This window comes from Andrographis paniculata, unplaced genomic scaffold (genome assembly GCF_009805555.1).
Source record: "Andrographis paniculata isolate CXL003 unplaced genomic scaffold, ASM980555v1 Contig69END, whole genome shotgun sequence".
NCBI classification, from domain to species: domain Eukaryota; kingdom Viridiplantae; phylum Streptophyta; class Magnoliopsida; order Lamiales; family Acanthaceae; genus Andrographis; species Andrographis paniculata.
In genome coordinates this window covers 9,184,827-9,203,037 of record NW_026137605.1, presented here as the reverse complement: position 1 = coordinate 9,203,037, position 18,211 = coordinate 9,184,827, and the positions used below count along the sequence as shown (strand labels likewise).

At 24.0% G+C, this 18,211-nt stretch overlaps 1 protein-coding gene across 1 annotated transcript; it reads right to left on the bottom strand.

Moving 5' to 3' along the window:
- Positions 1-10,611: 10,611 nt before the first annotated feature.
- On the bottom strand, positions 10,612-11,877 carry LOC127264140 (transcription factor MYB123-like). Its single transcript, XM_051293560.1, has 2 exons — positions 11,545-11,877; positions 10,612-11,441 (listed from the first exon to the last, which is right to left on the bottom strand). Exons 1-2 carry the CDS (start codon positions 11,675-11,677, stop codon positions 10,783-10,785), a joined length of 792 nt encoding a protein of 263 aa, XP_051149517.1. The 5' UTR covers positions 11,678-11,877; the 3' UTR covers positions 10,612-10,782.
- Positions 11,878-18,211: the final 6,334 nt, after the last annotated feature.

Sequence of the window (18,211 nt, the reverse complement as noted above, 5' to 3'; positions counted from 1 at the left end):
GATATACTTTTGGAATTGTCTAATCTTTTTTAATTTTAAATTTGATGACAGGTGCTGAATTCTTGACATTCCACTTAATATTGTCAATTTTGTTGTTATAATAATAATAATAATAATCATAATAATAATAAGAGTAAAATTGCTTTTATGTGGTTTCGAAATTCAGTTTAAAATCTCCGTATACTTTAAAAATTGCATGGTATCCTCTTATACTTTAAAAAACGTTGTATGAAACCCCACCACCATGAAACTTTCCTCGTGTGATAAGAAGATGATTTTCTATCTATATGTTTTGCTTGGCATGGGGGTTTTATGCAATATTTTTGAAAGTATAAGTGAGCGTCATGCAATTTTTTAAAGTAAAATGAGGATTTATGCTGAGTTTCGAAACCACAAAGTGATTTCATGCAACATTTTTTTTTTAAGTATAAGGAACATCATGCAATTTTTAAAGTAGATGAGAAATTTAAGCTGAGTTTCGAAACCACAAGGGAGTTATGGACAATTTTGCTGAATAATAAGTCACAACTCACTAAATTTTCAATTTACCCGAATATTACAGTTCTCTTACTCGTTGGTACATTTTAAATAAAAAATAAAAAATAAATTCATATATACTCCACCCTTCATTTTGCATATTATTATTATTATTATTATTATTATTATTATTATTATTAGTTATGCATATAGACAGCTCTGTTTTGGACAAAGGTTTTAGGAATTTATTAAAAAAAATAATATTTTATAAAAAAAAATATATTTAATGTGATTTTTTTAAAAAAATAAAAAATAAACGGTATGAAAATTCTAAAAGTTGTGTGTAAATTAATGTTGTTACATATGATAGACATTGTATCAAAATTTATTGATTAAAGATAAATAGTGGGGCATACTGATAATTTTACGAAATGTAAGGTTCTATTTACTTACTATTTTCAAGGATCTCCGCTCAGACAATGATTTTCGGAGTTTTGACTAAATTTTAGAATATAAAAGAAAATTAGTATTTGATGTGATATTTTATGGAAAAAAAAAAATTCAATAGTTTATTTTTTTAAAAAAAATATATTATTTTTTAATAGTGCCAAAACTTCTAAAAATGTCTGTTTTAATATTCCCTTTCGTCCACTTATAAAGTTTACATTTACTTTTGGCGCGGTGTTTAAGAAATAATAGTATTTTAATTATAGTGAATAGTTAAAAGTAGTGTAATGATATTTTTGCCTTTACTTTTTTTTGTGTAAAAGTAATGATGTGATGTAAGGTAAGGGTATTTGTGGAAAAAAAATTAGGGTATTTAATGAAATGTTAACTTTGTAATTAGACGTCCCAAAATAGAAATATGTAAACATTGTAAGTGGACGGAGGGAATATTAAATTTGGAATTTTTTTTTTAATAGAAATAATGAAAATTTAATCTTTAGTATTATTTGATGTGATAAAAAAAATTCTGGGAATAAATAGTTGTATTATTATGGATTTGAAAAAAAATGTAAACAAAATGTAAGTGTAAGGTGAAATATAAAGATATTTTATTATATGTTGTTATGTCATATTTATTAAATTATAAAACAATATAAATTAATTGTAGACTGTCCAAAATATCAAAATGGACACACTATTTATGAAGGAGCAATGAATTAAATATATATATATATATGTGTTTTAAAAAAATAATACTTATATATATATATATATATTTAAATGGGGACCGTTCAAATATATCGCACGTTGACTTGTGACAATTAATTGTTTGTATTAATTTTGAAGACATCTTCACTATCAGTGTTTTGCAATAAAGAATGATATGAACTCTGATATATACATTATTGTCTTTTTCTATTATTATTATTATTATTATTATTATTATTATTGGCAATTTTCATCAAACACAGTAAAAATAAGAGAGTACTACAATTTTGTTTGAAATTCTTCATTACTTATATAATCTATTTTAAATATATGAAAATTAGGCTTAATTATATTTTTCCATATAAAAAAGTCCACATCAATAAATGTGTCAATTTCAATAATATCAGGTAAGAAAATTCTCATACGAAATTATTATAATAATGATATCAAATAAATTACAAGGCCAATTCTAACATAATTTCTTCATACACATTTAGATACCTTAATAAACTAAATTATAAAGACTATGTTCTCTTTATTTTTCTTTTTTAATTTTTCTTTTTTTTAATGAGTAAGTTTACTATTTTACAAAAATATAATAATTTTTCTAAATAAAAATATTCAATAATTATTTCTCTAATGAAAATAAAAATACAAAGTGAATAAACGTTAAGGGGTTGTTTGGTTCGTGGATTTTGTGAAATTCAATGAGATTTGGATTTTAAAATCCTAATGAATCCATGTTTAGTTATAAAATTGATAATGGAATTTTAAGTTGATGGGATTTTAAAATCCTGCAAATGCAGAATTTTTTAATAACAGTGTACCCCATGTTACTTTAAGATTCCATGTCATCTTTTTCATTTTACTATTATAACCTCCAAAAAAAAATTATATTTCTTTTCCTTTTTAATATTAAATGTATAAAATATATATTTACATTTAAATTATATTTTATTAGTTTTATAAAATATAATATTATATTTAAGCATACTACTACAAATCATATAGTATTTATTTATAAAAATGTTATATATATAATTCTTTTACTAATGATAATTTAAATAAATTAGTAATTTAAAATATCAATTAATAATTTAAATTTATTTTATGGTGTATTAATTTTGTATTTTTAGTTTAAATTATTATTTTTATATTAAATATGAGAAAGAATATCGATAGTATAAAAAATAATTAAATTTTTGTATTTTTTAGTGTATAGATTATATATTACAGTATGTATCTGGTATGAAAATATATTATATATTTTATTATTAATCAAAAATCGTATTAAAATTTTTTTATTATAATACACTAAATTTAGTAAAAAATAAAGTTTACGGGAAAAAAAATGGATGTAAAGTTTAATTTATCATAATAAATAAAATTCGTGAAAGGATAATTACGTCATTTAAAATATACAAAATCAAAATCCTTGAACCAAACAACCCCAACCAAACACAGGATAGGATTCGAAATCTAAATACAATAAATCCCATCACATAACAATCTTATTGCAAAATCTCAGTCCCATTAGAAAAGTCCATGAACCAAACTCAATATAAATAATAGTTTAGTAATATTTCGAAAAATTAGAATGAATATTAAATCTCAAGTATAAAATTAACTCAAAATTTATTATAATAATTTTTTATAGTTCAAATTGTTTATAATTAAGCATTATACAATAGTACATTTAATTAAATACTCCCTCCGTCTCATGTAATGTGGGTGTATTACTGTAGACACGAGAATTTAGGTAAAGTATAATTAGTAAGTAATTAAAAAGTGTATTAGTAAAAATAATTATTATTTAGTAAAACTAATTATAGATTAAGATTAAGATAAATAAATAGTTTAATTAAAATTTAAAAAATGATAAAATTTAAAATTTAAAATGCGATTAAAGTGTATAATTATATTTCCAAAAATAAAAAGGACAAGTTATATGAGACGGACGAAAATAGAAAATAGGGACAAATTATGTGGGACGGAGGGAGTACAAACTTTAATAAGACCGTACAATTAAATATTATTTATATTATAATTTTATCCAAAAATATTAATGGTTAATTCAATTATACCATTTAAAGTAATGTCATCTTTTGTAAATGCTGTCTATGCCACGTAATATCCATGCAAATTGCCTGTCAGACTTTGTAATAAATATTGAAATTTGTTAATATTGATTATTAGTTTCCTTTAATTAATTATAAATATTTATTGATTACGTCCGTTACGTCAATTAGCATGCATGCATGCGTGCGTGCGTGGCACGTGATGCCCCCACAATGTCATTTGCATGTGCCACGCGCCATTTACTATCATATTTTGACCACCCTTGTCGTTTATTTGTATCTGAACTTATATTTAATAAACGTACGTATACATAATAAGTGAATTTCATTTAAAATATTAAAATTAAAGTATTATTTTATCTTAAAAGATATTTTCTAAAATTAATTTTTAAAAAACTTTAAATAAAAAAATATTACAAAAGTACATATTTTATATCTTTTACTATAAATATTTAAATATAATTGAATAATATACCTGCATATAGATATGCTATATGAATGTTCATATTAATGTATAAAATATTTTATATTTATTTGACCGCTGTTTTTTTAAAAAAATAAAAATAAAAACTGCTCTGATCTGTTTTATAAATTATATTGGTAAAGGTAAAAGAAATATATATATATATATATAATAAAGAAAATGACAACTATTTTTGAAGATTTCCAAATAAACATAATATATAGCAAATAAATTGACAAAAAGTAGTATGAAATTTAAGGATGGAATTGTTGTGAGATATTTTTATTTTTTGTTATATTTTTTTTTTAAGGATGTGGTAACACGTAGCTGCTACCAGGGGCGGATGTATGTGGGGCAGAGGGCTCCACCCCACCCCCTTATAATTTTTAATTCTTTGTTTTTATTTTATAATATATAATATAAAAATAATAAATAAATTAAAAATTGTAAAAGATTGATAGAATATTTATGTGAAAATTTAAATTTTGAATAAAAAAATTTATATGATAATAATTTTTTGATAATATAAAAATAGATATGACCAAAAAAGTAATAAATAATAATTAAAAAAATCTTCAAAAATTTCTCAATCAAATACACCGGAAATGATATTTTCAACAGCTTTTTTTTTAATAAATGTTTTTATTATTTATCAATTTCATATAATACAAAATTCATCTTGTAATACGCAGTTGTCAATGTAGATTGATATTTTGTAAGATTTTCAAAATATGATAACTCCATTGATAAAATTATTGGATAAAAATAGATGATCGTTTAAAAATTTTAAAAATTAGCCCCCCATTTCATCCTGGTTTGGTTCCGCCTCTGGCTGCTACTATTTGAATGCGCTATAAGTAAATTTACAATTGATCATAATAGTTTGCAAATTAAATTTGATAAAATAAATCACATTAGGTGAATCATATGTGACAGATAAGATCCGAAAGTTTCGGAAGTTTAAATCCATAATCTCGTGGACACGACTTTACACTGCGTCACCAAATCATCCTTGAGAGATATTTTTAAATATAAATATATATATAAGTATATGTACGTATTTTGTCTTTATTAGAACTTCTCAAAACTTCGCCAACTAACCAAATTTCTTATGACCAACCTTATATGCTTTTCACCTTATAAATAAATATATAAAAATTATACTAACAAACAAAACAAAAAAAGAAATTTCTTTTTATATATATTTGCGATTGCTTACTTGTGAATTTTATATTTATTTATTTAAGATGTTAATTTCACTTTCATAGGACATTAGGATGCTTTTGGGTGTAATTTAAAATTGAAATCAATATTATTAACTAAATATTTTTTTTAATAAAAAATATAAATTATTTTTTATATAAAATATTACGTCAAAGTATTATTTAAACAACTCAAATTTAATATTTCATTTAAATTAATTTCAAATCACAATTAAATAAATTGTTTTCGTAATAACATATTTTTTTTCTTACAAATTATTTTTAAGTAATAAAAATATAATATTTAATAATACTTTGCGTAGTTTTCAATAATTAACAATAAAATTCTCAAAAATTCTTAAAAAAATTTAATTACTATTTTATTTCAAAGCAAAATATGTTACTCTTATTTATCTATTTATATATATATGCATTGAATTTTGATATATTTTTTAATAAAATAGTATTTACATATTTGTATAAAGATGAATATGTAAATTTTCTTTTGAAATAAAATGAAATAATAAAAATTGGGGAAAAATACAAAGAAAAAAAAAACAAAAAGAAAAGAAAAATAGTAAACCCAATAAATCTAAAACACAAACGCACACTAGCAACCAAAATCATAACTAGGAATATACTTGTACGGATTGTCTACTTGTATTGTATTTTTATTTAATAATTTGAAATTTTATTATTATTATTGTGTTCTGTAAAAAATAATTAAGTTTAAATATTGACGCAAATACCAATAATAAATTAATAATATCACAATTTTTTTACATAAAAAACAATTAAGTGCAATATTATATATATATAATAAAAGCTATTTTATATTAAAAAAAAATAAAAACACAAATAAAATGCTATTTGCTAATTTCGAGAAAAAAAAAAAGTAAAAACACAAGTAAACAAAATTTTTTACAGTATTTCAATATAAAAAAATTGCTCCTATCACGTAGTACTATTTTTTCATAAAATATTTAAATTAAAAATAAATAAAAATTACTTCACCTAGACAATATTATAATTTTTAGATTTATTTGAAATTGAGTGTTAATTTGAGTCTAGTATATTTTTATTGAAAATCGTACATTATAAATAATACTCCATCCGTCCCACATACAGTGTCTGCTACACTGTAGACACTTATAATAATACTCCATCCGTCCCACATACAGTGTCTGCTACACTGTAGACACTTATAATAATACTCCATCCGTCCCACATACACCGTAGACACGGTATTTTATGAGGGGTGTAATTAGTAGATAATTAATAATGTATTAGTAAGAATAATTATCCTATAATATAAATAATTATAAATTAAGATTAAAATAACTAATTAGTTTAATCAAAATTTTAAAAAAATTAATTAAAAAGTTTAAAACGAGATTAAAGTGTGTAATCATTTTTCAAAAGAGGAAAGTGACATGGAATATGGAACGGACAAAAACGGCAATGCGAACATAGTATTTACGACGAAGGGAATATCCTTTCAATTTAAAATCAACAAACAAAATTTCAGAAAATCTAAAACAAGAACAATGACTTGTATATTTGTCGTCTTCTTAATTTACATATATAAGTTTATTTGAAAATAATATATACCTATTGAAATACTTCATCCGTCTCAAATACCATGTCCACGTTGCCGTTTCTGTCCGTCTCACATACCATGTCACTTTCCTTTTTTGGAAAATGATTACACACTTTAATCTTATTTTAAATTTTTTAATTTTAATTAAACTAATTAGTTATCTTAATCTTAATTTATAATTATTTATATTATAAGATAATTATTTTCACTAATATATTCTTAATTATCTACTAACTACACATCTCCTAAAATACGGTGTCTACAGTGTAGCAGACACGGTATATAGGACGGAGGGAATATAATTTTGTTTAATTATTTTATATATTTTGTTTAATTATTTTATATAATTATTTTGCGTATGGATCTTGAATGTTTAATTATTCACGCATTCTAAAAAAACAATTAATATAATCTCATGATTGATGGTATCCTAATTAATTATTTGAAAGCTGTTTCTCGTGTAAAGCAATTTTAATTAAATGGATTTATTTACTTTTACAAAATATTGTGTATAATTAATTATTAATAAACTTTGTAGTATTATTTTCTTTACAACATATTCAAATAATAATAGTAATAATAAGTATTATAATAATATTTTCATAGTTCTCAATAATTAATAATAAAAATACTAAAATAAATACCCGAGGAACATAATCTATAATTAGTCATATTCGATTGTATTATAGGAACTAAAAAAAGACTTCAAAAAAATAGTATACTTCTTATTATCAGTTTATATGTATATATTATAGTAAATTAAAAATAATCGATTTTTTATTGCTGAGTAAAAATATTTAAGAATATTTCTATAATTTTATGGGCTTAGCTGTGTTAAAATTTTGCTTAAAAGTTGATCACATATATGTAAATTATATGAAAGTTAAAAATATTTTATTATATATATTATTTTAATTTGTCATTATAGAAAACTCATTGATTTGCATGGACAAACCAAAATAACATTATATATAAATTTGAGTAGGACAAAATGCATATTAAAATTTTGAAATTAATAATTTAATTATAATAATTTAATTCCAAAATAATAGTTTCAAGTGGGACATTGGGAGTATTAAATAGATGTTCAACAATTTAATTATACTTTTTATTAAATTATTTTTGTAATATTATTTGTATGATTGATTAGATTAATTTATCTTTGAAATATTTATTTTTATATTTACTGTAATTATATACTAATATATTAATTACAAATATCTGCCTACAGTAGTGAATTTAAATATTTAATTTAAATTATTTAATGAGAATTGAGCACATATCACGGGATGTGCTCCTCTATTATTAGTAGAAGAGACAAGCCAGCCATGTTATTTAAATTAAATAATTTACAAATGATTTTTCTATTAATTAATTATTGCATTCCAATTATCGAAGTGATAAACATGTTTTTAATTATTGATTTAAATAATTTACAATGATTTTTTTATTAATTATTTATTGCACTCCAATTATCGAAGTGATCTATAAAATTAATTAATTAATTGTTTTCAAGATACTTCCCTCGAAGCATAATCTCAATAATGCCTTTGGTCAATGTTTCGATAACTGTTTTTATACATGTTAGCAGTTGGGTTTTGTTTTTTTTAAAATATATATTTTATTTAATTTGTGTAAAATAATAAATAATTATTAGTTAACATAAATATCATATAAAAGAATAAATATTAAGTACGACATCTTTCAATAACAACAATGATTATGTAATTACTTAAACATTACAAAATAAAACCAATGAACTTTCCATTTAGATTAATTCTTTTTTAAAAAAAAACATTAAAATAAAAAAAAATTAGTATTTGATTTAACGTTTTTAGATAAAATTCTATAATTATTATCGTATTTTTAAGCAATACTATGCTTTCTTTGATTTATTAGTGGGTTTTGATTTTGATTTTGAACTATAATTTAATATTATATTTACGTGAGAAAATATCCTAATTTTATAAAATAATATTAGTAATTGCATAAAAAAAATTATAAACAACAAAACAATAATGGGTTTGTTTGGTCAAATTGTTTACTATCAATTTTTTCTTGAAAGAAACATATCACATTATATATTTATATTTTATTTAATATTTTAAATATAAACAACACGAGAGCACGACAACTTAGTCATTATTAGTCGTGGAATAAATTAAATCATAATAGTTAGAATTAATCGTACCTTATTAAATCATTTTTTTTTTAAATATTTTTTTAATTACTTTTCAAAATACACGAAAGCGTAACAACTATATTATTATTAGTCGCAGCATAAAACAAAATAGTTAGAACTAATCATAACTTATTAAATTATTAAATTTCAACATGTCCCTATCTTGCCTACAAATTGAAATGCCACGTCGGCATACCCGTTTGGCATTGAAAAAATGTACTCCCTCCGTCCCATGGGTCCCATGTACCGTGTCTGCTACACTGTAGACACGATATTTTTAGAGGGATGCAATTAGTAGATAATTAAGAATGTATTAGATAATATAAATAATTATAAAATAAGATTAAGATAACTAATTAGTTTAATTAAAAATTAAAAATATAATAAAATTTAAAAATTTAAAATGACATTAAAGTGTGTAATCATTTTCCAAAAAAAAAAGTGACATGGTATGTGAGACGGACAGAAACAATGACGTGGACATTGTATGTAGGACGGAGAAAGTAATATTTTGTTGGTCTCCTGAAAAGAGTTACACTTAAAAAAAATTAAATATCTACCGATTACACATTTATAAATATCATTAAAATCGTATCTATTTACAAATATAAGATTTCATTGCAAATAAATTAATAAAAATAAACTAGTTATTCAGCATAAAATAACATTAAATATTATTAAAATATTATATATATATATATATATTTAATATTTGCATACAAGTAATTGTTACTTTATCAAATGTAAATAGGGAGTATTAATATTTTTAAAATGATATTTTATCAAATATTTATTTATTTTATAAAATATTATACTATTAAATATTCAATTATTATTATTATTCAAAAAGTTTTTGATTGATAAGTGCAATGTTCATGATATGTTTCTTTATTATTCATGGTATTTATTTATTTTTTTTTCACAAAAAATTCTATCAAATATTATTTTCATACCAAATTCAAATCAATTTCTTTACAAATTCATCAAAAGAAACGCATAATTTTCTTTTTGAGTATGTTTTTTTTTATTGGTGTGAAAAGAAACTTGATTTAAATTTTATACTCCCTTCTTTGTTTGATCATCTATTTTCTATTTTGGTATATTTCATAATAAAGTATTCATTTTATTTTTTTTCCTAATAATTATACTTTCTACTAACATAAAAAAATACTCTTATAATTTACTTACGATATATTACGCAAATATCATTATCTTTATATCATATTTTAATATTTTTTACTTTATTCATGTCACACTCCAATATAATACCAATATTCTTAAAACTCGGTGCAAAAAACAAACTAATGCGTACATAAGAGACAAATATAGTATTAAAATAATATTTAATAAGATGTTTTGTATTTTTTTTTTTTATAAAATGTAAATTAAAATAGTAAAAAATCAGAAGTTTTAGATCAAAAGAAAGAGTTTCAATTTCGATAAGGGTATTAAAGTCTTTTTAACTCAAAATAGTTAAAACAATGTAAAAGCCATTAGCATAGTCGAGAAAACACCAACCACACAAACTTGTTCTTCTTCCTTCTTCTTATTATTATTATTTTTATTATTATTTACTGAACATATTTCCGGCACCGTCGCCGCCGCGCCTCCGCCGCCGATTATTTTCAATTCTCTTGAAGTAGCTGCAAGTATTCATCGTAGACTTTCTCCAGCATGTCCACATCGCTCGAGATCGAATCGGCGGAGTCGATCGCCGGGAGAACATACCCGCCGCCGAGAAAATCATCCTCGCCGGCGCCGGCGCCGTCAACATCGAAAATCGCCGGCGCCCACCCCACCGCCGCGTAAATCGCCGCCTTCTCCCCAGGATTACTGCTTGACGACGACGCGCCGCTCGCCAGGCTGTCGTAGCTCTCCACCCTCGCAATCGCCGGCGACACCCTCGTCGGTTTCGGAAGATAAATCTTCGTCTTCTCTCCCTCGCTTCCATTACCCTTCAAAACTCCATCGCCGCCGCCGCCCTTCTTCTGCTTCTTATTCTTCTTCTTCTTCCCGGCGGCGGCGGCGGCCACTTTCCCCGGCCGGGAAACCTCAATTCCGGCGGTCCTGAGCTTTTTGAGGAGGTGGGTATTCCAATAGTTCTTGATCTCATTGTCAGTTCGACCCGGCAGCCTCCCGGCGATTAATGACCATCGATTTCCGAGGAGGCCGTGGAGCCTTACGATCAAATCCTCCTCGTCCTGAGAGATATTTCCTCTTTTGATTCCGGGCCGGAGATAGTTCATCCACCGGAGCCGGCAGCTCTTGCCGCATCTCAGAAGCCCTTCATTGCAAATACCCAAAAGGTCAGAGGGACTAAACTGCAAAACTACCCAAAATCAAGAACCAGACATCATTAAATTTCTCTAAAATCAAACAAACCCTACCAGCTTTCTTTGGTAGAGATCTCCATTGACCCTCCCCGTGTTCTTGGATGTAATTTGTGAGTAAATTGTCTTCTTTTGCTGACCATGGCCCTCTCCTCAATCCCACTTTGGAGCAGCATGGAGATCTTCCCATTTTGATATGCTTTCTCTTTCCTTCTCTAGATACCCTCTCTCTCTCTATCTCTATATAGATAAGTGAAATGAATTGTATTGTAATGATGGGTTGTGTAAATATGTAAAGCCAAGAATAGTCACTCCACTATATATATAATCCCAAGTTTTTCAACAGCAGCCACAGTCTAGAGAGAGAAAGTAAGGATTGGGATGGAGAGGAGAGCGAAAAGGGTGTAAGTAAAAAAATACACACATGAGGGGCTGCTATGGGGGGTGCTTTATAGCCTTTCTTACAATTATTTTACAATGTGATGACAATCATGAAGGGACAAAAGAAGATGTCATCATCATCTTGGTATACATTCATTGATTTTACAACGCAAAAAATATGTATAGAGTTTTTTGAATTTTTTATTTTTTTTTATTAAATAGGCTGATTAATTTCCAAGGGGATGGGGCTGTTCATCAACTAAATCTTGTGAGATCCCTGGACTTTCAACGCAGGAGGAGCTCCAACGGTTGATATAGTAGCCGCGCGGGAAATGAATCGGTCTGGAGTTGAAGTCCGTGGAGCTCTTGAGAAGATTTTGAGTCAATTGGCTGGATCGGATCTGGGCCGTTCACCGCGGACTTAGGGAGTTGGTCAACAATCTTAACGTATTATTTTATTTTTATTTTATTTTATTTCATATTGCAACATGTTTATTTGTTTAATTATTTTATTATTTTTAAAATTGTGGGCACATGCTCTGTCATTTGAAATTTGGTACGTGCCACTTTATTGGGATGTCAGCATTCAGCAATTATTATTATGGTTATTTTCGAAATTGATGTAATCAGATCATTTTATTTTATTTTTATTTTTATTTTTATTTTATGATATTTAGTCAGAGATGATAAGTTGATCGTACTCATCGATGGTTTTTAATATTTTAAGGGTTTTTTTTTTTTTTTTTTTCTCCTATAAATCAAAAGAATTATTGCTATATTATATATCAACTTTAGTGTCGTGCAAACTGATTAGGTTTGAGAAAGTGATCGATTCACTTAAATAAACTCAAATGTTATATATTAATTGTGTTTTTATATATATTTAAAATTCTCATATCTTTTATAAAAAAAAATAATAAATTATATTCCCTCCGTCCCACCTACCATGTTCATGTTCATATTGCAGTCCTTCCCACCTATCATGTTCATATTGCAGTTTCTGTCTATCCCACATTCCATGTCACTTTTCGTTTTGAAAAATGATTATACACTTTAATCTCATTTAAAAAAATTTAATTTAATTTTTCTTTTAATTTTGATTAAACTAATTAGTTATCTTAATCTTAATTTATAATTATTTATATTATAGAATAATTATTTTCACTAATACATTTTTAATTATCTACTGATTATATTTATTCTAAATTCCCGTGTCTACATAGATCCAGACATCCAACGTGGGACGGAGGGATTATTAATTATACATAAATATATATATGTATATTATATAAATTTTTATTCTATACAAAAATAATATTCATATTACATATTTTATGGAGATATAACTTTAAAATATTTTAATACCTATTCTAAATTTCCTTTAATTATATATATTATTTTTTATTTTAAAATTATTAACAAAATTTTTTGTATAAAATTAATAAAATAATATCATAATTTATTATTATTAATTAATTAAACATCAACTACCTAAATATCATTTAAAATAAAATAGAAAGAATATAAATTATATTAACATATTAAATGATGGAATAGGGAAACCTTACCCCCCACCCCCGCTACCCCCTAGTTATACCCCTATATATGCACACACTAATTGATAGGTTGTCCACACCACAAATAATAGGTCTATTTTTTTAATTTAATTTAAAATTTTAAATTATATAATTTTGATAGTACAATTTATGATAAAAGTATATTCTTTCATTCCGACTTATTATATCACAATTTTTTTTACAAAGTTATCAAAAAGCTACGTATTAGATAACTATTTTAAATTTATTTGCTGTAATATTGTTATATGGTAAAATATTTTTATTTATTTAATGTTTTATAGGTAAACTAATTATTAATTAATTTTGATCATAAATTATTTTAGTATTTAGATAAATTATTAGTTCAAATCTTTGTAACAATATTACAATTCGAAAAAAAAATAATTATTATTTATAATAATTTATTGTGTAATTATTTAAAATATTCATTAAATATTTTTGTGCGTTGAGTTTTCCACATAATTTTCATATTCACTAATATTTTCAAAACAAACGCATGAATATAGTTAATTAATTATGGAATACTCCCTCCGTCCCGAAACTAAATATTAATTTACTTTTTGTACATAATTTTAGAAATATTAGTATTATATTGGGATATAGTAAAAATAAAGTAAAAATGACTAAAATAACCTTATTAGTATGTGTGATATAAAGGTAATGATATTTGTGTAATATATTGTAAGTTGTAAGAGTATTTGTAATGTTAGGTAGATAGTACAATTACTAAAAAAAGAAAATGTATACTTGTTATTGGATCGACTAAAATGAAAAAATGGATATTTTGTTATGGGATGGAAAGAATATATTATTTAAATTATTTTATTTGAAAAATTTTCAGTTAGGTCTGGCCCAATCTAATTCTAATTTGCGTATAGTGTCCGAATTAGATTTTCAAAATTTCGGTTATATTTATTTTTGTTAGTTCTAATTAAATATAATTGAAAATAAATTATTGAAATAATTATGAATAAAAATTATTTTGAGTTAGTTAAGATTTAATGATTATGTTTGGTTATAGGTTGATATCATAGTTGGAAGTTCGGTTCTAACTTGGATGGGAATGTTATTTAATTAATGATTATGTATATTGTTGAAATTTATTTTTATTTTTATTTTTTTATGTGAGATATAAAAAATTGTGTAGAAAATATATAAATAATGAATGTGTATAGTGTATTAATTTATTTTTTTTGAAAAAAAAAATCTTGTGGAAAAAAAAAACATAGAAAAAAAAGCCTATAATCTTCCATATTTGATTAGAATAAATTTAATAAATATATGTACATATTGAAGTGTTTAAAAAATTATTAATCAACAACTTTTTACAATATAAATGTTATTTTCTAAAAAATAAAATCATAACCTTTTAAATTTGGTTATAGGTTGAAACATACCTTCGAATTTATGACAATTTCCTTTTTTTTTTTTTTTTTTTTTTTTTAATGATAATACTACAATGGATGAAAATTAGTTGGTATAATATTAAACAATAATATTTCCTCATTCCGCTTCTAAGGATCACATTTATTTTTTATTAAATTGTACTATGTTTTAATATTATAATTAATATTAGAAGATCAACATTGAAAAAGTAAATAAGATTTTTAAAGCCGATAGTATTTTTTAAAATAATTGTAATATATAAATAAAAAATAATAATAGATGAAAATTGGTAAAAGAAAGAAAAGTTTGGATATAAATAGAAGTGGTAGTAACCGACAGAAGTGTATATTCTTAAAAGGCGACATGTGCGGATTAGACACGACAGGGTCCGTTGTCGCTTTGCTTTAGTGAATTGGTCCTTTATTTTTTATTTTTTTAGCGAATTGGTCCTTTTGTGTTAGCACGTGACTCATTTAATAATTCTCCAAATTTAGGGATCCCACTCACCATTCTACAGCCGTTCATTTTCTGCCATTCTTTTCTTTTCTTCTTTTATTTTTTTCTGAAAAATTTGCCTCAAATTACATATACTCACTCATTTTTTATTCTCCTTTCGTTTCAATCCATTACACCCGTTTTTTTAAATTTATTTAATAATATTCTCTCTGTCATATTTATAATATTTATATTTTTTTATTATTTTTGTCCGTTTATTTATTTTATTATTTTTTAGGAAAAATTATATATTTTAATTTTTTTTAATTAGAGTTTTTGATATTTTTATTTTTTGACTTTTGTATGTGTAATGATGTATTATTGTATGATTAGTTTCTAAAATAAGAAACAAATATTTTGAAATGAAATTGATAAAAATGATAAAAATTATATTTTGAATTAGGACGGGAGTATCTTTTGTAAAAAAAAATTAGAATATTTGAATCCGGCACGGATATTAAGAAAAATGAATATTTTATTAAAAAAGTGATAAAAGTAAAAAAATAGTTGAAGATATTTTTGAAAAGTAAATTAGAAATTAAAATAATGAGGAACGTGAACGTAATAAAAGTAGTGACATTTGTTGAAAATAAGCGTGTTCAACAAAGGATAATAATTAAATATTGAATTTATTGACTTTGCCAAAATTAATCATTAAGTAAATTTAGCGAAAAAACTAAAAGAAAATGCAAATAAAATTTTCAAGTGGAGAGAGTATTATTTATTCAGATTATGCCCAAAACAGATGATCATGTTTTTAAATAAGGAATGAAATATATATATATATATTAAAATAAGTTTTCACACGACTAATTAGGAAAGGATTTAGTGCTGATTTTCTAAAATGAACACGTATGCTGCTGATAGTGTAAATATTATTATATTAATTATATAATTCAATAAACTATATTAACATAATTAGTTTTAACATTATATATGCTGATATGATATAGCGATATCGACATGCAAAAATATAAGTGTGAGCCCATTTATAATTTGAAGTTAAATCTATATTTATTAGAAATGGAAAAATATATTTCCTCCGTCCCACATACCGTGTCTGCAACATGGTAGATACGACATTTTAGGAGGAGTGTAATTAGTAGATAATTAAGAATGTATTAGTGAATATAATTATCTTATAATATAAATAATTGTAAATTAAAATTAAAATAACTAATTATTTTAATTAAAATTTAAAAAAAAAATTAAAATTTAAAATAAGATTAAGGTGTGTAATCATTTTCAAAAAAGGAAAATGACATGGAATATGGGACAGACATAAACGGCAATATGGACATGGTACGTGGGACGGATGAAGTAATTTATATTGAAACAATTGAAAAAAAAAAAAAGAAAAAACTTCATGAGCAGATGATAGGAGTAGTATATATTTTTCATAACAATGGATGTTTTTCTCTATATTTCGAGATATCTAGAATTAATTTAAATAAAATATTTTTGAATGTGATATTTAAATAAATATAAACATTTAATATTCTTTTAAAATTTATATATTATTAAGAATTATCTAGCACGAAGCCCCTCAAACAATTGAATTCACTCAATTGTGGTCCACTCAAATAATTGTGATGTGTATTATGTACTCCCTTCGTCCCAAACAAGGTGCAACATTTACTTTTGACATGGGTTTTTAAGTAGGTAGTACTAAGTAAGATAATTTAGAAATGAGGTGATGTGATGGAGAGAGAAATATATATTTTATTTTTTTATTTGGATGATGTGAGGGGATAAAGTGTGGGGTAGAGATTAAGTATAATTAATTATTTTCTATTTTAGAAATGTTGCAGGGTGTTTGTGACATACCAAAAAAGAAATGTTGCACGGTGTTTGAGACGAGGGAATACAATATATTGAATTAATTTTAGCCATTGGATCAAATATATACCTAATCCAATGGATGTCATAAATCAAAAGTATCATTGAACTTTGACAATATATTGCCTTCCTCGTAAATTCACTTAGAGACAAATATTTATTCTAGAATAATTTAGGATGTCAAAATCTATGCTCTTAATAATTACTCCATTCGTCTCTTGATAATTTATACATTTTTTTTCATTTTAATCTGTCTCATAAACAAAGTATTCATTTCTTTTTTTTTTTTTAGTAATTGTACTACCTACCTAATATTACATATACCATTCCAATTTATAATATATTACACAAATGTCATTACCTTTATATCATACAATACTAATAGGGTTAATTTAGTCTTTTTATCTTTATTTCTAATTTATCCCAATATAATACTAATATATCTAAAACTCAATGCAAAAAGCAAATGGATATATTGATATGGGACGAAAGGAGTATTAGTTAATACTTTGTTGTACTTTTTGTATATAAAAGTTATTTTACCTTAATTGTTTAAATTAATATAATAATATTGATGTAAATAAAAAAAAATTTTGTATTTGAACGATCAAAAATAATAAAATGAACACCTTTAGAAGGGAACGGAAAAATATGTTGAATTTAGTGAAGATTTTAAACTTTTACATATCTATTGAAAATAAATTAAATTATACTAAATGTAACATGTGATGGTTTTTATGTGACCTGCTAAATATGCCGATCAATGTGAAAAAAATTGAAAATATCTTTAAATTTTTTTGTACATGATTTATGAATTGCTACGGAAAATGCTTAGTTTTTATCGATTTTGAAATAAATTTCATATCTAAAAATTGTTGATCGTATTTATATTTTTTTAGTTTCTATAGCATTTTCGGGTGACAACGACACCATTACTCATCCAATTTCATCCATTAAATTTAGACAATAGAATTGATCGTAATTATCTAGTACTAATGTCATAAGTTTAAAATTATCTAGTATCTGGTATAAAAAATCTTCTCGAC

Coding starts and splice junctions, on each gene's coding strand:
- LOC127264140 (XM_051293560.1), bottom strand. CDS start 11,677: ATGGGAAGATCTCCATGCTGCTCCAAAGTGGGATTGAGGAGAGGGCCA. Junction 11,442..11,544: donor ATCTCTACCAAAGAAAGCTG/GTAGGGTTTGTT, acceptor TTTGCAATGAAG/GGCTTCTGAGATGCGGCAAG.